Source organism: Ciconia boyciana, chromosome 1 (assembly GCF_034638445.1).
Source record: "Ciconia boyciana chromosome 1, ASM3463844v1, whole genome shotgun sequence".
NCBI lineage: Eukaryota > Metazoa > Chordata > Aves > Ciconiiformes > Ciconiidae > Ciconia > Ciconia boyciana.
Window position 1 is genome coordinate 187774880 of NC_132934.1, and position 21489 is coordinate 187796368.

The window sequence follows — 21489 nt, forward strand, 5'->3', positions numbered from 1 at the left end:
GTACAGCACACTGTCATCCTTCTGCAAGGGCACTGCATATTCATTTACAAAGCAATGTAAAGCTTACATACTGAGTGCATACATTCAGTGTTGGTAATGCAAAGAAACATAGTTAGAATTGCACAAAGCTGCATAATAATAACAATAATTTAAAAAAGCTGCATAATACTAAAAAAATCACCTGTGGAACTATTTTGTCAAAAATATTCAACGGGGTATTTTAAAGAGCAAAGTAGGTGTTTAAACGCACCCTGCCCCTTTCTGTTCCTCCACAGAGCAGATATCTAAGGTTCCCATACTGATTTAAGGAAGCTTAACCCAGACATTGCTGTCATGTCGCTAGGCAGCACAGGCGGCCATACAACTGTAAACCGAGGGACAAAATCAATGTCGTTACAATTAATGATGAGGAGAAACCTTGAGGGGTGAGTGACCTGTTCATTAACCCAGGAGTACTGAAATACCTGACATACCTGTCCCAGTCTCCTGGGATTGCTAGTGGAAAATACCACTATAAGTCTCCCAAGGCCAGCGGCGAAGGCAGACTGCTGACTGGAAGAACAGGGCGGTTAATTTTTTCCCCGGTTTATTACAGGCCGGCTCGGCGTCCCCCTCAAACCTTCCCCCCGGCCCCGGCTCTGCCGGCCCTTTAAATCCACCCCTTCCACTCACAGACACCAGCCCTCGCCGGCTCGTCCCCTCAGGCGAGCCCGCCTTTCGCCCCCCCAAAGCGGGCGAGGGAGGCGGGGCGGGGCGGGGCCGGGCCCCGCATTCCCCAACGGCCGCCGCGGCTGAGGGGAGCGGGGCAGGGCTTTATAAGCGGCGGGGCAGCGGCGGGCTGGCGGCTTAGCGTGGCGGCGGCTGAGGGTGGAGGAGGCCTTGGTGGTAAGTGGGGAGGCGGCAGGCGTTGGCTTCTCAGATGGCGGCGGGGGGGGGGATGTCGTCTCGCATCGGGCCGGCGAGGCCCACCAGGGCCGCCTCCGCCGCCGCCTCGCCGGCCGGGTGAAGGTATTTCTCTGTGAGCTTCACCAAGTGCTATCTCTGAAGGAGGGTAGGGGTTTCCTGAGCTTTGCTCGGCACCCTCCAGAGCCCTCCACCTCCGAGCAGGGACATATCGCTTTCTTCTCTTTGTTGTTTTCCCCTCCTGATGCTCTTCATCTCAAGGCGAAGCCGGAGGGAGGTGTGCTTCGTTTTGTCGCTGGTCGGTGCAGTCGTTGCCTCCCTTTGCCCCTTAGCAGGTGTTGCTGTGTCCTTCTCACTCCAGCTGGTTAAATAGACTGGCAGTGCTGCTCAGGGAGGGACTGCTGCAGGCAATACCTTTAATTTTGGGGGAGATTTCACTGGCTTCCGAACTTGCAAGACAGCTGGTATTTTGCAAGAACTTGCCACGATGGTTGCTAGCTTTAGCCCTAATTTTTTTATTTCTTTCTGGTGATGCTTCACTCCTTGAATACAAAGTCTGTCTGCAGTGTAATCCATGCAGTTAGAAAGTACTGCTTGGATAACTACCATATATGTGCATGCTTATTATTACAGCTAATAACTTTTTAGGGCCAATAACTCATTTAGCATAAGCCTTCTGTAATGTTCAAGGGTCAAATCCATTTAAAATAGCTAAAACTACTGTAATGTGGAGTATACTGTGTGCCTAGTATACTAGCAATATTGTTAACCAATAAAGAATTTGATATGTGACTTTTAAAGTCTGTTCTCTAATAGAGAAATATCTAAATACTTGTTTTAATTGATGCATTCTTTTCTAGAACCTGGGCTTTTGATTTTATTTCAGTCACACTGCCAATTAAACACAATCAGACTTGCTTCTGACTTTTGCAAAGAGTGTGTGGATGAACTTCTGTGTTAACTGTAACCCAGTGTCCTTTAGGGGTAGTATCACCTCTGCCATCTTACTGATGTTCAGGGAACACCAATGTATATTTGATAAGGACGATTTCTTTCTAGTAAAATTAGACCCTCAATTTACTCTATAATGAGGGCTGGATGCCGTTTTTAAGTAGTTTGCCAATAGAATTTCCAGTGGAATTCTTCTAAGGAGATGTTTTTTATCAGTGTAGGGAAGAATTTCTGAGTAAGAAGCAAAACAATTCAGAAAACAGGACAGCTGAGGTGAAAGGGCAAAGCTGCTGGTGTGTTTTTTGGATTTTTTTTTTGAGATAAGCTATGCCACTCTGCTTTAATTTCTTCCTCTAAGTATGGAAAGCTAGAAGGAGGGATGCAAGGTAGAAATAAGTGGAAAGACTCAGATGGTTAGCTTGGCCTAAATAGCAGGAAAGGAGACTAGTAAGCCTTTCAGAGGTACAAACCTTGACAGTGCTATGTAAGGCCTTCACCTTGGGATATGTCAGAGGAACAGCGTGCTATAAAATTTCTACATTAGGGTATCCTATACATATATCAAAACTTCAGCTAGTACTAGTAAATCTCTGTACAAATTGAAAACTTTATTTGGCAGTGCTTGCATACTTCTACATTGTGTCAGTGCTCCAGAATTACATAGAAAAACTGAGTAGCCTTCATTGCCTAGGCAGAGTGAAATACAAAACAAACAAAAGTACAGATATATTTTAGTTTTATCAGTGTTTTGGTATTTGTGATAGATGAAAATTTGTTTTAATGTGTTGAGGAGGAAAAAAGTTAACTATTTTCAATTTTGACAAGTTTCTCAAAAGCAAAGATCATGTGTGTGGCTGATAGTGGGGAAACTGAGCTTGGCTTTGTCTCAGTTAAATGATCTGCCATTAATCATGGCAGGACAGGAATATGAGGAACTTGGAGCTGGAACTGGCCTCCTTCTGGTACAGTGTCATACTCATGCGACTCTGCTGCTTTCATTATGAAAAGCTGGCACAGCCTGTGCCTGTGGCTCCTGATCTCTGTACTGCACTATTTGGCAATATAGTGGGTGCCCTTACTTGCCTTTTCTTTGTTTTTCACATTAGTGGTGTTCTCTGCAGCGGCCTAAAGAGTAAGATGAATTTCTGTGCACTTGGTTGTTGAGTATTTGAAATGGTGTGCTTTGAGCTTCTATGGGTTTTTTGTTGTATTGAGTGTCAGAAGGCTGAAGACAGGGGTAACTCTTCATGAGGTAAAAATGATAAAAGGAAAACTAGAGCTGCGTAACTATTCAGGCATGCTCAGTGTCTGCAACTTCTGTTAACTTTGGACAGTGGATTATTGGCACTTCTAGAAGAGGCAACCAAGGAAGGTTCATCTTCACAAAAGGCGGTGCTAAGTAACTGGTGTATTTGTGATATTTTCCAGCTGGGCAGTACAGGTGAATAAACAAAGTAACAGGGGATGGAAGTGCTAAGAGAAATAGTTTCAAGTACAATTATTCTGCAAAATTAATTGGCAAAAGATAACTGTAGAATCAGTGTTTAGGAGGATATTATAGAAAATAGGGAATGGAAAGTATTTCTATTATGAGGAAGGGAAAAAATATGCTGTGGAGAGTCCTACTTGGTTTTGAGAAGGGCAATCTTATATCGGCTGGACTAGTCTGGTTTTGTAGTTCTTATCTTAGAAAAGAGATAATTTGGTTATTTTAGCATCTTGCAAAGCATATGCCATCATTAATTATGATTTGTGGTCACTTTGTCAAATTAACTTAATTGACTTCTAAGTTAGAGCAGCCTTTTTTACTGTAAAAGGCCTTATGCACCTGATTACGCTATTTTTCATATAACGTTCACAAGAATTAGTATTGTGAACACTGGTAGCAGAAATAGGCCTTATTGGAAGCAAAATGTTGTATGCACCCCTATTTTCTGTCCAAGTATACCAGCTCAGCTCATGTTACTGTTGGTATCAGGAAAAAGGGGACGGAAGTTTAGTAATGACTGTCTTAAAGTTCCATTTGATTGCAGGATGTAGTAAAACTAATTCAGCTTGGTAAGAATTGTTGGAGGTTATTCACTGCAGTGCTCCTTAAGATCATGCCTGGAGACAAAGTACTTAACCTTTCAGGATGAGGAAAGTGGTGGCCCAAATACACAGCAGAGACATTGATTTGAACCCAGATGCCTTTGTGCAGAATTACTGACTTTCTTCTGATTGTCAAAGGTATTAAATGTTTTTACCTTTGCTATGTTTGGAAGGTCCATCTTAAATGGACAAGGCACAAAGTTTTATTAAATGTTAGTATGTATGTTTATATAACAGATGTACTTACAGAAGCATTAAATCATTGTCTTATTTCACAGAAAGAAGAATCAATAATGTCAGCACTAAACTGGAAGCCCTTTATCTATGGAGGTTTAGCATCAATCACTGCAGAATGCGGTAAGCTTTTCTTTTAACTGTTTACATGGTTTCCTTTATTCAGTCCCTTTTAAAACAAGCTTGGTTCCATGCTATCAGTGACACAGCACAGGTGGTCTACAGCATAGGAGTGTTTTTCTTTAATGCTGACTGAAGTGTTGCTCAGAACTTTGTTACAATGTCAGAACACTTCTGTCTGTAAACTCACATCCCCTGTGAGTCTCGTTTTTATACAAACTTTCCCTTTGCATTCTATTATTTGGTGTTTGTTGATGTGTTCCTAGACAATGGTCATAAGTATACACAGCTTTTGTTTTGCTAGAGTAGGCAAGTTAAGGTCTTAACTTGTAAAATTTTTCTCTTAGGTTTTCTGAGTAGCTATGTTGCAGTTTAAATTCCTTTTCTTGAATGTGAGTGACTGATTAGATTTGAACACTTAAATTCAGTTGGCATGCAACGTAGAATAATTGCTATAGTGAAACAGTGCATTTGATGTTTTAGTGCCTACTCTAAAGACAAACCTAAAACACTAACATCCTTTTAAAGTCTTATCTGAAATGCATGTACATGAAAATAAAGGAAATCTGGATTTTCATAGTAGTAGAACATAGTCTGATGTGGTGGGCTTGCATGTGGAGTCTGTCTAATAAAGTAGAGGTAGTATAAAACTACACTTAAACTACTGTTTTGTTTTTCTGTTCTACCTTCTCTTATCAATCTTGTTCAAACTTGAGTTTGAAAACTCTTCTTTGACTTGACTGAATGTGGCCAATAATGCCAAAGGCTTTGTGAGGAAGACAAGCAATTCATGAAAGCCTTGCTTGTCTGGTAAACCTTGTTAGAACAGATGTAGTTAATCCTGACTCCTATTAGTGTTTAGGTGAGTATTGAGTGTTGAGGTGGTCCCTTTCCTAAAGTTAAGCTCTAGAGGAATATGCTTGCTAAACCCTTTCATAAAGGGAGCATGGAGAGTATGAACTTGACATAGCTGTAGGCTACAGGAAAACAGTAACAGAAATGGATACTGCTGCTATTGCTTTTTTAGATTCTAGGCTAGAATCCGTATGGCTTGTCCTATGGAATTTATTTCTTTGCCTTCAATGAAATGCTCTACAAAGATGTTGGTAGAATACACATGCAAACTCTGTACTTGATTGTGATTGCAGAGTCCTATTCAGTGTGGCTGCTTACAACCAGGCAATATCATGTTGCCTGAAAACATAGTGAATACAAAATGTAAACATAGGAAGTTGGTAGGGCCTCTGACAAGCTTTTAGAAGAAACAAGGTGACATAAAATGAACCACTTTTTAAAAAAAAAAAAAATCTTGGTAAGAGAGACTTTTTTCCCCAGGAGTATTGTTATATATTTTAGTATATAATAAAGGCTGCTTTTTCTTATATCATGTTCATTGTTGTCTTTGGTTAGGTAAGTACTTGATTAATTTTCTCTCTGATTTTTCTTTAAGGTACTTTCCCCATTGATCTGACCAAAACGCGTCTGCAGGTTCAAGGTCAAGTTAATGATGCCAAATATAAAGAGATCCGCTACCGTGGAATGATGCATGCACTAGTCAGAATATGCAGAGAAGAAGGATTGAAAGCCTTATACTCTGGGTAAAATTAAATGACTTTCAGTAATGGCTTATGAACAGTATATTGATAAGTATGAGCCCATAGTGTGTGAATTCTTGGGTTTCAGATTTACGAGGTATTTGGTTAGCCTCAATTAACCTGGAAGTTGAAAGCCCAAGCTTAGATTGTTTTTTTTAAACATGAAATGCTATTGCAGAGTGCAAAGATTGAACCAAACAAACCTACTTGGAAAAAAAGTAGCTAAGCATAAAGTTATTCTATACAGTACTGCTATGGTTGTTCTATCTGTCAGTTAGAAGAAAAATTGAATTAACCTTTGTGTATAAATGGGCATGCTTTTCTTTAAAACATGCAGGATGGTGGGGGAAAGATGTAATCTGCAGATTACATTTCAGACAAGCTTGCCAGCTATTTCATAGATCACAAGTTGAGGCATGCTCTAATAGGAATCCTTCCACAGTTTGTTCATGTTCTTGCAGGCTTTATTAAAAAAAAAAAAACAAACAAAAAAACCCCCAAACCCAGCAAAACCTTGTTTTGTCTGTAGTGAGTTTAAATTGTTGATTTAAATGAACAAACCTTTCTCTGGTAAATATCTCGTGTTCAGTCTCTTCTGCTCTAAAAAGTATTTGCTAATCAGTCTTTTCAATTTTGAGCATAAATATTATCACTGCCTATTTTTACAGGATTGCACCTGCAATGCTACGCCAAGCTTCATATGGAACTATAAAAATAGGCACTTACCAGAGCTTAAAAAGAATGTTTGTTGAGCATCCAGAAGGTGAGTGGGTTTTTTCAATTTAATTGAGGACTGGTTTGCTTGAAGCAGGTTGTTTCCATTTGATATCTTACTGTAGGGGTTTTAACAAGTCTACTGAGAAAACATTCTTTGTACCAATTACAACAAAGTGAGTCAGCAAGGAAAACTTGTCAGAGCAGTTTTTAAGGCTTCTGTAATTGGCTTTCTCTCTGGTTAAAGGGGGGGGTGGCATCATCCCACCCTCGTGTATCTTAAGCTTTGTAAATCTGCAGCTAAACTCTTTTTCTTGTTTATGGAATAGATGAAACCCTGATGATAAATGTTCTATGTGGCATTCTTTCGGGAGTAATTTCATCATCTATTGCCAACCCTACAGATGTCTTAAAGGTAATTGTGTTATGTAGAGTTTGTTCGTAGTTTTTGCCCTGCCCTTGAAGAAATGTAGAATCTCCTGATAAATACAGGATTCATTGTTTTGTAACCCAATTTATTCTCATCCCTTAACTTAAAAAATCAGTAACATCCTGAATTCTTGGAACCTCCTTCTGGTCCATACTAATTATTTGGAAGTATGCACTGGGAAACTGATGGCTGGGGATGTAGTTGGATCTGTATAACTTTTTCTGGGGGCGGGCAGAGAATAATTTAAGATGACTCTTTGTAATTTTCTTGCTATAGTGTTTGTGTGGAAGCCACACTGCACATTTCATCTATACTTCTTGGTAACACTGTTATACTAGGATGTTTCTAGAGCTCAAAATATGTGAAGATCAACTGAGAGGCAAGAGTTCATTGAGTGCTACTTGTACTGTATGATTATTTAATCAAGGCTTTGCAATGCAGTGTCCCATGGAAATAGTGTTCTAGCATCAGTCATTTGAAGTGAATTGGTGAAACCATCACCTCTTTTAAGAATCTGTTAGCTTAATGATAGTCAATGACCTCTTTTCCAGTTACTTAAAAGGGTTGATGGTATTTAACTTACAAAACTGTAGTATGTGACTTATGTGGCTGCCTCTAATGAAAAATTCAAGAAAACTTTTTCTGTTATTCTAAAACTATTAAAAACTTAATGCTTTCATAGGGCTAGTGGGGTTATGTAGAGGCATTTCAAACATAAGCTGCTGTTTCAAGTGTGGCTTCAACTAGTTATTTCCTGAAATTGTGTCCATGTACCAACTTGCTTGTCACCAAACTTGTATTTGGTAGTTACCATGGCAGTTTCCCAAGGACATTCTTAAAAATCCACGGAGTTGAAGACCATGGTTCTCACTAGCTGAAACCTTAATCTTTTTAACCTTTCATTTTAACATGTTCCTGTGAGAACACTGTAAAGGACATCCTGCAGAACCCATCTGTCAGTCTAATCTAAATGGAGTAATGTACAAGTACAGAAATAGACATGACTTAATGCAGTTAAGAACTACACCATGTACTCGTTCAAAATTAGCAGCTGCATTTGGATAGTTAAGGCGCTTCAAAAGATTGCATCATGGTTATGATGCCAGCTATTAATTTGTATTCAAAGAGAAATTGACTTCGTTACTTAAAAGATTGTAACTTAATAGTTTAATATGGTTTTACTAACATTTTATTGGTTATATGTTTGAAGAGTATTTATTTTCTAACTTTATCTTCACATGAATCTCAGATCAGAATGCAAGCCCAAGGTAGTGTGATTCAAGGAGGAATGATGGGCAACTTCATACAGATCTACCAAAAGGAAGGCACTAAAGGGTTATGGAAGGCAAGTTTTTTGAACTATACCCTATGCTTTAAGTACACTTTCTTGCTCAACTGTATTTCATGTTCTTCTACAATATTCTCAGTCAAAATATGAAGAAGTCAGTAGCTAATGAGTATGTAGTTTGTCATGATTACTTCACTGTTGGTGTCCCAGTGCATTTTGACAAAGTGTTTCTGCCAGTCTTGTGCTCAGGGATTAGCCACTTCATAAAAAAGGGGAGACAAATGGAGGCTTAAATTAGGGTGACTGGCTCTAGGATTAGTTCAACAACCCTTTGCCAGACACTCCTCAATCTGTATGCTCTGCTCTTTTTAAAATGTATACTAAAGAATGTTAGGAAGTAAAGGTACTAATGAACATCCCCTCTAGTTCAGGAGCTCTAGTACTCAGTCTTGTAGGTTGTCTTATGCCAATTAGTCAGTGACTGTATAACAACTGAAGACCAAGAATGGACAATTGTTCTGAAATGGCTGGAAAATAGAAATGTTTTTCTATTAGTGTGCTTTTCTCTGCAGAGTTTCTTGATCTCCATTTTTCTGTTCATCTTCCTGACTTTGTTAGTTTTTCAGTTAGCAGCAAGGGGAGCCAGTATCACCTGGTTGTTGAGGTCTTAGCTGACTGTTGATGTAAGAATTCATATGTTAAACAGAGAGAGTAGCATAAAGGAACTGAAATTGCTGTTCAGTGTGGAAAAGTGATTTATAGAATCATTTAGGTTGGAAAAGACCTTTAAGATCATCAAGTCCAACTGTTAACCCAGCACTGCCAAGTCCACCACTAAACCATGTCCCTAGGCACCACATCTACAGGTCTTTTAAATACCTCCAGGGATGGTGGCTCCACCACTTCCCTGGGCAGCCTGTTCCAATGCTTGACAACCCTTTCCATGAAGAAATGGTTCCTAATATCCAATCTAAGCCTTCCCTGGCACAACTTGAGGCCATTTCCTCTTGTCCTCTGGCTTGTTACTTGGGAGAAGAGACCGACCCCACCTCTCTACAATCTCCTTTCAGGTAGTTGTAGAGAGCGATAAGGTCTCCCCTCAGCCTCCTTTTCTCCAGACTAAGCAACCCCAGTTCCCTTAGCTGCTCCTCATAAGACTTGTGCTGTAGACCTTCACCAGCTTCATTGCCCTTCTCTGGACACGCTCCAGCACCTCAATGTCCTTCTTGTAGTAAGGAGCCCAAAACCAAACACAGGATTCGAGGTGTGACCTCACCAGTGCTGAGTACAGGGGCAGAATCACTTCCCTAGTCCTGCTGGCCACACTATTTCTGATGCTATCAGCCTTCTTGGCTACCTGAGCACGCTGCTGGCTCATATTCAGCTGGCTATCGACCAACACCTCCAGGTCCTTGTCTGCTGGGCAGCTTTCCAGCCACTCTTCCCGAAGCCTGTAGCGTTGCATGGGGTTGCTGTGGCCCAAGTGCAGGACCTGGCACTTGGCCTTGTTGAACCTCATACAATTGGCCTCGGCCCATCAATCCAGCCTGTCCAGGTCCCTCTGTAGAGCCTTCCTACCCTCAAGCAGATCAACACTCCCGCACAACTTGGTGTTGTCTGCAAACTTACTGAGGGTGCACTCGAACCTCTCATCCAGATCATTGATAAAGATATTAAACAGAACTGGCCCCAATACTGATCCCTGGGGAACACCACTTGTGACCGGCTGCCAACTGGAGTAAACTCCATTCACCACCACTCTTTGGGCCCAGCCATCCAGCCAGTTTTTTACCCAGTGAAGAGTACACCTGTCTAAGCCACGAGCAGCCAGTTTCTCCAGGAGAATGCTGTGGCAAATGGTGTCAAAGGCTTTACTAAAGTCTAGGTAGACAACATCTACAGCCTTTCCCTCATCCACTCAGTGGGTCCCCTTGTCATAGAAGGAGATCATGTTAGTCAAGGAGGACCTGCCTTTCATAAATCCATGCTGACTGGGCCTGACCACCTGGCTGTCCTGTATGTGCTGTGTGATGGCACTCAAGATGGTCTGCTCCATAACCTTCCCTGGCACTGAGGTCAGTCTGACAGGCCTCTAGTTCCCCGGATCCTCCTTCTGGCCCTTCTTGTAGATGGGTGTCACATTTGCTAACCTCCAGTCAGCTGGGACCTCCCTGGTTAGCCAGGACTGCTGATAAAGGATTGAAAGTGGCTTGGTGAGCACTTCTGCCAGGTCCCTCAGTACCCTTGGGTGGATCCCATCCAGCCCCATAGACTTGTGTCCCTCTAAGTGCTGTAGCAGGTCGCTAACCATTTCCCCTTGGATTGTGGGGGGAAATTATAATTATCTATTAATTTGAATTTGCATTTTTGGAGCATATACATCTAAGACTTGTACTAATTAGCGTTATTTGAGTTCACAATGTTCTTAATGCAGTCATGGTGTGTTGCTTTGTATTATAAAGGCGAGGCTTTTCTGATGGTGCACAAAGGTTAATTTTAAACTTCAGCTATATCCTTTCTTTTGCCAGGGAGTATCATTGACAGCACAGAGAGCTGCTATTGTTGTTGGAGTGGAACTGCCAGTGTATGACCTTACCAAGAAGCACTTAATTATGTCTGGATTTATGGGAGATACAGTATATACTCACTTCCTGTAAGTTTATATAACTAGCTGCTTGCATAGCTCATCATTGGTTAGTTCTTGTTACAGGGGATGAATCTTTTGATTTTTTTTTTCTGTCATTGGTCTAGATGTAAATATACTACTTCTGTGTTTATACTTTTTAATGCAGTAGCATCTCAATGGTAGCACATAGCATGGAAGCTAATTTTATTTAGGATTTGGATTTAATTTTCTTTTGAATATGGAATTTTGGTTTGTGGATGATCTGAATCATTCAGCTTTGCAAATTGAGATTAGAGGAAAGTTCCAATTAGATATTTGCTATTCTGAGGCACAAATTTCTGTTTGAGTATACAGACACTGTATATAAGGGCTGTATATCAAAACTTGAAAACGATGCTTTATGGTAAATGAAAAGTAATTTTTCACATCTGTTAGCTGATGTAATTTTTAACTAAAAGCATTAAGCACTCATTACTGCATGCTTTCTGGGGAGGGGGAATTCTTGTGTGTCTTGAAATGTGGTGGGTCAGATTTCATTAAACCTTTCTTTTATTAGCTCAAGTTTTACTTGTGGGTTAGCTGGAGCCCTTGCATCCAACCCAATTGATGTTGTGAGAACACGCATGATGAATCAGAGAAGCCAACAACATGGGGGACACTCAATCTACAAGGGTACTCTGGATTGCTTGTTACAAGTAAGTAGTTCATGTATCAACATAAGTAGAAACTGGTTCCATCAAGCAATGATTTTGGTGCAGAACTCAGTTGTTCTAAGTTTCCCTAGAAATTAATCCAAGTAACTTAGGTATGCTGTTTGCCCTAATGCTCAAAAGGACTGTACTGCCAATAACGCACTTGGTGTGAAAAGTATCTACTGCCTTAACAGAAAGGCAGGAAGAAAGTTAGTGTGTACTGCAGGTACTTACTTCCTTTTGCTGCTTGGATGAGGAGACTAAGTCAGCAGCACTGTCTCTAACTTAACTTTATATGATGTTAGGATATTGATAGGAAATGTTAATTTCATAGGTCAGTTCTTGAAGAACAACATCTTCTGGGGCAGATGGTTTTCTCTGTTGCTTACTGCATAATGGAAAGCCCAGTACAACCAAAGGCAATGTCAGTTTCTGATTTTGAATATTTTGGCTTGGTTTCCTAAATGAGGTGGGAGGTGGGAGCATGATGGCTTTTTACATGGAGAAGAGTGGATGGGAAGCTGTTGGTGTCCAGACTGTTGACTGAGCAGTCCAGTTTGTATAACAATCCAAGTCACATTGTCCAGTGCAACTTTGTGAAGTCCATAAAGCAAACTGAAAAATGTCAAGGGGGTGCCTAACGTGAGCTGCAGGTTTAAATGCAACAAATTTCAAGGGGGGTGCCAAATGTGAGCTGCAGGTTTACATGCAGTGCTCTGCAAGGTTTTGGAAAAAAAAATAGTCCAAGAATGCAATTTGGATGAATCTAGGTTGGGTACTGAATGACAGACTGCATCTTTACCTGCCAGGTAATGCTGCAGGCATTACTAATCTTGGCTGTATCTAGTGAAATGTTTCCTTGTCCCATCATACAATATGTTTAAATCAGGGTTACAGCACTAAGCCATCCCCTTGTCTGGTATAGAATCTTGTTAGCTGAGATGCTGTCTAGATTTCTCACTGATAACAAATTACATAAGTGTGTTCTTGCTGTGTTTTTTTCCAGACATGGAAGAATGAAGGCTTTTTTGCTCTATATAAAGGGTTTTGGCCAAACTGGTTAAGACTTGGTCCTTGGAATATCATTGTATCCTTTTCAAAGGTGGGCAAAACTATTAAGCTAGCCATACAACAGCAAGTATTGACAGACAGTTTCACAGAATGCTCAGTGTGGAAAGTGTCATGTCAGCACAAATATTCCCTTTTTATGAATGGAAGACTGTGTAGTTGACCATTTTCTTAGTGAACTGCTGCTGGTCAGATTGAAGTTGTGATTCAAACAGTGAATATTAGAATGTGATCTTGCAAAACACTTTTCTGCTCCTCCAACCTGTCCATTTCCTTAGTCTGGAGTCTAGTTTTACATAAAATTGACCAGATGAGTGAGGAATGGGGGCTATTTCCAGAACTGGGGAAACTGTTGACAGTTAGCCATGAGATCTTTTTGTTTATCTTAGTCTCACACAATTTTGTTTTTGTTTCAAGAGCCAGCTGATCAGAGCCCTGGGAAGTGGGTTGGTAGGTAATGATTTTTACCATGAGGAAGCCTACTTTAGCCATCAAAGCTAAGTGAGTAAAGACTAAGGGCATTCATAGTATTCTCCTGCCTCCTCAGTCCTGTGTTTAAGATCCTGAGGAATACGGATGGGAATGTAATTGGCATCACCAGCTTTAAAGCAAGTTTAATTGCTCTGCCTAATACTGCATAACAAAAATGGCCAACCAGCAGCATTGCATAGGAGGGAACAAAGAGTGGAACAAAGTTTCACACAGATGCAGCTGCCCTTTAGTAGTGAAGTGACCACTTTGTACTGCATGAACAGGAAACAGTTTTCCTTAATCAGCTGTTCCAGTTCTTTCTGACATATGAACAGCTGAAGAAATTAGACTTCTGACATGCTGAACTGTATGCTGAATTCTGTTAATGTACTGTTTGAGTTTAGAGCAACTTGTAAGTTATCTTGAGTATTTGCTGTTCATTGTCTGAGATGCTGGCCAAAGGAAGAGGTCACTACAAGACTGTTGTGAATGAGAACAACCTGGAAGTGATTTCAAGGCAAACTGGCTCCTGTAACAATGGCTTGTTCACATGATTCAGTGGATGATGTGCACTATTTCCTAGACTGAACCAGTCATGGCGGAATACCTTCTGTCAACTGTTCAAGTGTTCTTGAATGTGGAGATCTGTAATGCAACTTGTACCATTGAGACTCTGATACACAGTGTTTTATAAGAGGCAAAGAACAATCTTTCTGCAAAGGAAGATAGGTAGTACCAAGGAGCTGGGCTTTTCCTGTTTTCGGAAGCGCATACAATTTGACTGTAATAGTTTGTAGTTTCTGATTAACTGGAAGTGTGACAAGACATTTTTGCAGGCTTTCAGTTCAGCAAAATATGCTTCTGGTTTTAGAGCTTTCCTGTGTTCTGAGTCCTTAGATGTCTGCATAATTTGCTGGGAATAATCCAGCTTCATTTGACAGTGCAGTTGCTACAGTTGTCAGTTTTGCGTAGCTTGAAGGAAATTTTTTCCAATGTGTCATTCTTGATTTTCAGCATAAGTGATTCTTCAACATATTCATATGTAAATTTCAAGTAGGAATGAAGTTCAAACAAGTCCATGCTCATCTGCCTGTCTTGCAGAGAAAGTTTCCATGCTTCTTCCATTGTTGGGAAGAACAACTTGTAATGGTTACTGGCTGTTACGTATCATCTGAAAGATGCAAGTTTTACACTAGCAGCTCAGGCTGTGTCGTGTGTGAAAAGAACCAAATCCCTCCAAAGGTAAGTCTACTGTAAAGACTGCTTTCCTTGTTTAAGCAGACACCCAAACCCAGAACTAGTGAGCACTTTCATATAGCAAACAGGCCCACGTTGCTGTTACATGCAAGTAAACACTTTATGTAGAAATCAGCCACAACTTCCTTAAAGCATTACCTTTTGGCTTAAATGTATATCAACTGTGTAGTTAACAGCCCTGAAGTTTTATGTCAAGGTTCTTACAAATGTCGCTGTTGAATTCCAAGAAAGGAAATGTGTGAGATGCAAGTCACAGTGGTCCTTCTGTGTTCAGAGGATAGCAAAGCAGGATGCATTGCTTTGGATTTTTGTGGCATTGTGTTAGTCTCTTAAACATTTTTGGTTAATCATACATTCCATGTAAATTTCATTGCGATTTCAAAATTACTATAATCACTTAAAATTACTAATTTTGAATTCACAAATGGATTTTTAAATGCACAAGGCACTTTTTTCCTAAGGTACAATGTTTTTCTATGTATATGGGTATGCTTATGTGCAGTGTTTTTCCTGACAGCTGTTTCTATGCTTTCATAGAAATATTTGTAAATATTTTTGTACACGATGTAAACTAAGTATATGTTTTACATTTTTAAGCTTATTAAAAGTTTTTAAATCATTATGTGCTGACTCTGAACTGCTTTCAGTTTCTGTGTTTCAAATGGGGGGTGGGGGTGGGTGGGTTTTCAAATACTTCAAGGTGATTAACAAAGGAAAGCTGTTGCTGGCATTGAACTGTATGATGTTACTGGTTTTTAGCCAAGGCAGACTAAAGTTGCTGTAGTTAAAAGCTTATGTTCCTGTAACTTACTGGCTGAATAACATGCATTAACCATATGTTTTCACTGTTCTTTGGCATATCTTAAACTGCAAGACCATTTCCTGCTCTAAGAGAACTGCTTGGTCTGGAACAGATCAATCAGCTTAGTTCTGTGTAGCAGCAAAATGTTTGTTACACTTGTAACCAGAGTGGATCTCTGGAGTTCATGTGTGGTAGCACAAGCCTGACAGATGCAGCTCTGAGGGGATGAGGAACTTGCCAGGTTGGGTGCAGCATGCTCCCACTGTTACTCCATTACTCCATGGGGAAGCTGGAGAGGGACAGATGGACAAGACAGACTGAAATTAACTGACAAGCACCAAAGGTACCAAAGCAATGAGATGGGAGTTTGGGATCTCAGCTGAAGGTGACTGCTGCAGTGAATACCTCAAGCTGTCTTCAAGCTCTTTAGTTCAGACATGCCTTAGTTAGGATTTAGTTTAATGTGTAATGATAAAAGATTTAAGTCTACAAAAACTAACAGCAAACCAAAGCTAATGAAGGGTATTTCCAAAGTAAAGAATGAATCCTGCAGCAGGCTCTGAGGCACGATGGAGAAAGCAGCTCTGGTTAACGGGTGATGCTGCAGAAAAATGAAAACCAGTTCAGTGATGAGGAAGTTGATAGGTGATGCCAGGATGTGTACGCTGCCAAAATGGAGGGCTGCCTCTCCATAGAGTATGGGTGCTGCCCTGGCCCTTGAGGGAGAGCCACTAGAGCTAAGTGTGGGAAGGGGAAGGACAGCGCCCTGCCCTGCCCGGCCGCGGGGTTGGGTGCCTGTGGGAGCCTGCACAAGGGAAGAGCAGAGGCAAGGGGGGAGGCAGGCAGGGGTCGACCCCAGAGCCAAGGTGGCATCAGGTGCTCCTGTACTTCACTTCCTCATTTCGGGAGGACTTTAGTTGTCACGTTAGATTAAACTGGATCAAAAACACTGCTGCACAAGCAAGCCTTGCTTACTAAAATAAATGCTAATTTGATGTGGTTGAGCTGGGGACGGAGAGCTGCTGCCCAGGAGACGTGTGGCTGGCTGCCCGGCCTGAGGCGCCACCACCAGGCTTGTCCTGCGGACTCCCTGCCTCCGCCGCCTCGGGGAGGAAGGCTCCCGGGAACGGCGGGGACGCGCCGGTGCCCGCGGGAGGGCGGCGGGGCCCCGGGGAGGCGGAGCGCGCGCCGGCGCCGCAGGGTGGCCAGGCTCGGGGATGGCGCAGCCCCCTGCGCTCCTCCCCGCCGGCAGGGGGCGCCATCCCGGCCAGCTCTCCCCCTTCCGCCCCGCGCTGACGCACTTCTCCTCCCCACCAATGACGCTGCCGCCACGCGACGCGGAGCGGAGCGCCCCGAGCCTCCCCCGGAAGCGCCGCCGCGCTCCCGAGCCTTCCGCCCCGCTCCCGGCCCCGGCCCGGCCCGGCCCGGCCGCCGCTCACCCCGCCGCCGCCAGCATGGCGGAGCCGCCGCCCGCGGAGCCGGCGGGCAGGGAGGTGCGGGACCGCCTGAGCCTGTGGGACCGCCGCCCGCAGCCCGCCGCGCCGCTCAGCGACCGCCAGACGGACTCGGTGCTGGAGCTGAAGGCGGCGGCCGAGAACCTGCCGGTGCCGCCCGAGGTGAGGCGGCAGCGCTGCCCGGGCGGGAGGGACGGAGGGCGAGGGGGAGGGGGAGGCGCCGCGGTGCCACGTTGCCAGGCGGCCGGGGTGGCGGCCCGACCGGCTGGGGCCTGCGGGGCCGCCGCTCTCCCTCGGTTTTGACGGGACTCAACAGCCTTTTGCCTTCTAGCGGGGTTTCAGGCCGTCGGGGCCGTGAGCCCTCCGCCCGCTGCGCCCGCAGCCGCTCCCCCAGCCCGTCGCCCCGTTTCGCCTCCCTCGGGAGGGCTCGCTCTTCCTTCAGCCGGCCCGAGGTGCCTCACGCCGCGGTGCTGCCCGCCCGCCCTGGCTTGCAGGGGGGTTGCAGGCAGCGGTGGCAGCTTTCCTCTTAAAATCCACGGGGCTTTCTCTGCCTCTCCTTGCTGCTTCCCCCGGCTCATCAAAGTTTGTCCTCTTGAAATTGGTTACGTGTTTTTGGTCCTCTTAACTGGATCCTGTTAAGGATTGATTCCTTAACGTGAACAATGTATAGCCTATGGCACCAATGTTATTCCCTGGTACAACTTACAGGTGATTCAACGAGCCCTATAAAGCCAGCAATAGTGGTAAAAAGCTTAAGAATCTGTCGTTACCATGGAAGATGTGGTCTCTTACTCAGATATAGAATATCAGACTCTGTCAAGGTGATTATTTATGAATGCTCCCTTGTCTACAAAGGGAAGGGGAGTGAAATGTTTGCATTCCTTAACTGCAGTTTTCATGAGAGGTTTTGTATTTGAACAGGATCGTAGCACAAGAGATAGCGCCATAAAATCAACAAAGCTGGCTCTCAGCAAGTGTCTGAAAGGTCAAAATAACAGAGAGGAGGGGGTAAAGCAATTCCTTCCTGAAATGCACCTGTTTCATGTCATGCTTCCTGGTTTCTTTTTTGTGTAAGTTGTATGCAACTGTACTAAAGTAAATACTGGTAGGCATCCAACATGATTGTAGAAAGATTTGCTGCTATCAGAGGTTGTTCTTAAGGATCTAAACCAGCTTTGCAACAAGGCGGGTACTGTATTTGCCAGTCAGGACAATGGGGATGCCAAGACATTGAGTACTTCAACTGGTTCTGGCTCCTGCTGAAGTGGATTGGGACAGTGGTGTCTCAGCTGTTCTGAAAAAGCAGGCTCTGATGGAGTCTTCTTTTCCTCAGTAGTAGTCATGAGAGAAACCCTGGGTCCCCAGCTAGTGTCCTGCCTGTTTTGGGGGGCGGGGGGAGAGATATGTGGAAGTTGAACGAGGTAGGTCAATCTGTCTTTTCTCAAGTAGTTGAAATCCTGATTGTTCTTTCTTTGCCAGACTAATATTGCCAGGCAATGAATATTTTACTAAGCGAGACATTTTCTAGAGAGATACCAATTTGTATTTAAGTAGTGTTTTCTGTTTTTATGTTACTGATGTTCTCAGCAATAGAAAACATACTTTACTTGTCAAGTGAATTAAAAAGGGTATTACGTTAATTAAGAGTATAAAACGATATTTGTTTTCTTGAATTAATTTCTTCCATATAATTTAATTAAGTCTCCAATCATACTTAAATACAATTTCTCTCAAGTTACTTTTTTCCATATTTTTCTTGCTTAAAAAATCATTGTGGCTGATAATTCCCATTCAGCAGAGCTATTCCTTGTCTTCTAAAAAAGCCTTTCTTTTTAGCTTGACTTGTTCATTAAAAAGCATTTGGAAGAATATGAAACACTATTTCCTGAATAAATTCTGGCAGTGTTAAGTCTTGAATTTTCTCTGAATACCTGGCAAAAAAATCTGACAGTTCCTCTGCGGTGGTGTTGCCGTGTAGTGTAGACAACAGTGGCATTTATTTTTGCTTCTGCGTGCATTCTGAATTCTTATGTTCTCAGATACTTTTCTAGTGCATTTCTCTGAGTATAGAACAGTTAAATTGGAAATTAAAGTACAGCTCATCAGTATGTCCGGTACATGTACCTTCAGTTTCTGTTCTTAAACGTGTATATAAAATGCTGTATAATATTTTCTGACTTACTAAAAAAAACCAAAACAATTGTTAGGTGTTTCTGAATATATAGATGTTGTCGTTGTTGGTGCATTATCATATTGACAGATAAAATGTCCATTGCATTTGTTTCTTCAAAGTAGATGCCTGTAATTTTCTCAAGTTGATACTTTGGATTGTGTTATTGTAGTTGAGCTGAATATACTCATTAAGTTCTCTAACTAAAGTTTTGTGGGTTTTTGTGAGCAGCTTCCAATTGAAGATTTGTGCAGCCTAACATCCCAGTCACTAACTGTTGCACTGACGGCTGCGGTGCCAGAATCTACAGAGGATGTCCTCTTGAAAGGATTTGCCATACTGGGAATGGAGGATGAAAGAATTGAAACAGCACAGCAGGTAAGTGATGGTGAATAACCTCCAAGTTGCAGAAATCTTCTTCAGAGAACTCTGTGGGTTTCTCTCTCTTGCCTAGCTTTTGGTGGGTTTGTTAAATTTTTGGGGCTGTTTTCAAGATGCATGAAGAAACTTGGGGGAAAAAAATCGCTGAAGTCGTAGCTCTTAAGTGACAGATACTTTTCCCATTTCGAGTGGAGTCTTATGTGAGAGTAAGGCACCCCTTCAGTAAGGTGGTGTTGCTCATAATATAGAAGAATGTCGTGCCCCCTCCCCCGCTTTCTAATGTGACAGCCTTGTTCTTGTGCAAATAAAAACAGATGAAATTTGGTCTTTCCTGTTTTAGTTTAGTGGAGGAATAAAATACAGTATTTCAGTTGGAAGGGACCTACAGCGAGGAGTTATAGTTTATTTTCTTGATTAATTATTAAGTTCTGAAACATCTCTGTTTTTAACAAAAGCTGATCTTCACTTCATAGATCTGATTTTTTTTTTTTTGATTGATTGCATGTGATATCTGTGTTGTTCACACCATAAAATCTCTTCTAGTTCTTCTCCTGGTTTGCTCAGGTACAAACACAGATGGATCAAGATGAAGGTGCCAAGTATAGGTACGTGCTCTTCCTCAGTTCTTTTCACTGTAAGCAATTTAAACCTTGAAGCGCTTAATCTTGTCCGTATAATGTTAGCACGCATTTGGATCCAGCTGGTGGGGAATGTAGTGGAACAGCTGAAGCTTGCCAAGGCGGTGTGCCCCACTCCCGTCCTGAAGGCTATTGCCCTTGTGGCAGAGCAGTTGAAAGGGACACAGATTTCCTTCTGAACTGCCCAGTATATTAAGACAGATTGAAATTAGTTTTGGCTTATAGACAGGGCTCTAGACAAAGGCAGTCTAAGAGCTTTCATATGCCTTTTCCATTGCTGCTGCTATTGAAATGGCATCCTCTGAGGGCGAGACTGTGTAAGCAGGTGTGGCTGGTAGTCATTTCTGTATCGCCATTCGGTTCATCAGTGACTGTGGCTGTGACTTTGTATCTGCATTCCCTGCATTCCTTGACACTTTGCTCAACTCTGGTTTTGAGACTTGGCCTTCTCATCTATTTTTGTCTAACTGACTTTTTCATCAGGCTTGGAAGAACCCCTTCCCACTGACTTTCACAGTTACTCCTCAGGAGTCTGAAGTACAGATTTGGCTTAGCCAAATCTGATGGCTTTTATGGAAACTAGCTTGTGTTTTGAGACTTTACAAATTTGCCCTTGGCCACAAAGAGATATTGCTGTATTCCTGTCTTCTGTTTTTCTCTGCTTTTCTTTGGTCTGTCTCTTCCTCTCTTGCTCTGACATCTGAGGACGAGACGGTTCTTAAAAGCAGAGGTTTAGGCATATGCTAAGCCCATGATCAGATCGTTAACAACCTAAAAAGAATAGCACCCTTGCACTTTGTCAGTTGACATGTTCATAATACTGCACACATACATAAGTGTGCCATGGATGCAGAATGGTTTGTAGGATGGCCAATATGTAATCGTTTGCAGGAGGCCAGAGGAGCAGGAGTAAAATAAGTAGGTTTTTTGCCTGTTGTACGCTAAAGGGTTGCACATGACTACAGAGAATTGTGATTTTACTTGCTGCTTTGTACGTGGTAGAGCTCAGAAATTTTAGCTGACATCCAAGAGTAATTAATTTTAAATGATGCTTTAGTCAAGCTAAATGCTTGACGTATATTTAGTGGTCATTTAGAGTTTATATCTGCATTGAGCCTTAGATAAACTTGGTGACATTAGATACTGGATTATTTAATTTGAGCCTCTTTCAGTCCTCACAGTAAGTTTCAAATCCTCTGGATAATTTCATCTACATTAGGAAAGTAAAAGTACTTCCTAAATTGAAACTGAAAATTTTATAGAAGAAGAGACCCAAATTAACATCTGTGTTGGAAGCAAGGCAGGTAGAATTTGGCTGCTAGCAGTAGCCTGCAGTAGTCACTATGTTTGTGCTGTGCATTTAGACAGTATTTGCATACTCTAGACTAGTTGTGGTGCATGCCGCTGCTCTCTGGGTAGACTTGCTATAAGGAATGTCAGGGAAATTATGTCAGGGAATGTCAGAGTTACTGCAGTGGCTATTTCAAACCCTATAGCTGTGTTATTTCTGTGGGTCATGAAACAGCTGCTAATTGTGCACTCTTGCTTGATGCAAGTGGTCTTTTATTCCTAGAGAGGGAAAGGTAGTGGCAGTGTCCCTGCAG

At 42.3% G+C, this 21489-nt stretch overlaps 2 protein-coding genes across 5 annotated transcripts in view; both read left to right on the forward strand.

Annotated features, from left to right (window-relative positions):
• Positions 1 to 767: 767 nt before the first annotated feature.
• On the forward strand, positions 768 to 14999 carry SLC25A30 (solute carrier family 25 member 30). Of its 2 annotated transcripts, none has more exons than XM_072854326.1 (10): positions 768 to 885; positions 4224 to 4302; positions 5750 to 5897; positions 6563 to 6657; positions 6938 to 7023; positions 8288 to 8387; positions 10859 to 10979; positions 11509 to 11647; positions 12651 to 12731; positions 13498 to 14999. In XM_072854326.1, the coding sequence occupies exons 2-10, from the start codon at positions 4239 to 4241 to the stop codon at positions 13537 to 13539; spliced, it is 876 nt and encodes a 291-aa protein (XP_072710427.1). In that variant the 5' UTR covers positions 768 to 885; positions 4224 to 4238; the 3' UTR covers positions 13540 to 14999. The 2 variants fall into 2 exon arrangements, with proteins under 2 accessions (XP_072710427.1, XP_072710438.1); XM_072854337.1 differs by lacking the exon at positions 768 to 885 and adding an exon at positions 3980 to 4083.
• Positions 15000 to 16543: 1544 nt separating this feature from the next.
• COG3 (component of oligomeric golgi complex 3) overlaps positions 16544 to 21489 on the forward strand; it is a 31754-nt gene continuing 26808 nt past the window's right edge. Inside the window, exons 1-3 of one of the 3 annotated variants that reach the window (XM_072850186.1) lie at positions 16544 to 16858; positions 19098 to 19244; positions 19791 to 19852. In XM_072850186.1, the coding sequence (XP_072706287.1) occupies positions 16559 to 16858; positions 19098 to 19244; positions 19791 to 19852 (509 nt within the window). In that variant the 5' untranslated portion in view covers positions 16544 to 16558. Of the gene's footprint in view, positions 16859 to 17621; positions 17767 to 19097; positions 19245 to 19790; positions 19853 to 21489 lie in introns of those variants that run through there. The other 2 variants (XR_012040415.1, XM_072850185.1) reach the window with 2 other exon arrangements.

What these genes read in the sequence shown, in the direction of transcription:
- SLC25A30 (XM_072854326.1), top strand. Translation starts at nt 4,239, where the DNA reads ATGTCAGCACTAAACTGGAAGCCCTTTATCTATGGAGGTTTAGCATCA. An exon ending in ACAGTATATACTCACTTCCT is followed by an intron (nt 10,980 to 11,508) that starts GTAAGTTTATAT and finishes TTCTTTTATTAG; the next exon opens with CTCAAGTTTTACTTGTGGGT. An exon ending in CTCTGGATTGCTTGTTACAA is followed by an intron (nt 11,648 to 12,650) that starts GTAAGTAGTTCA and finishes GTTTTTTTCCAG; the next exon opens with ACATGGAAGAATGAAGGCTT.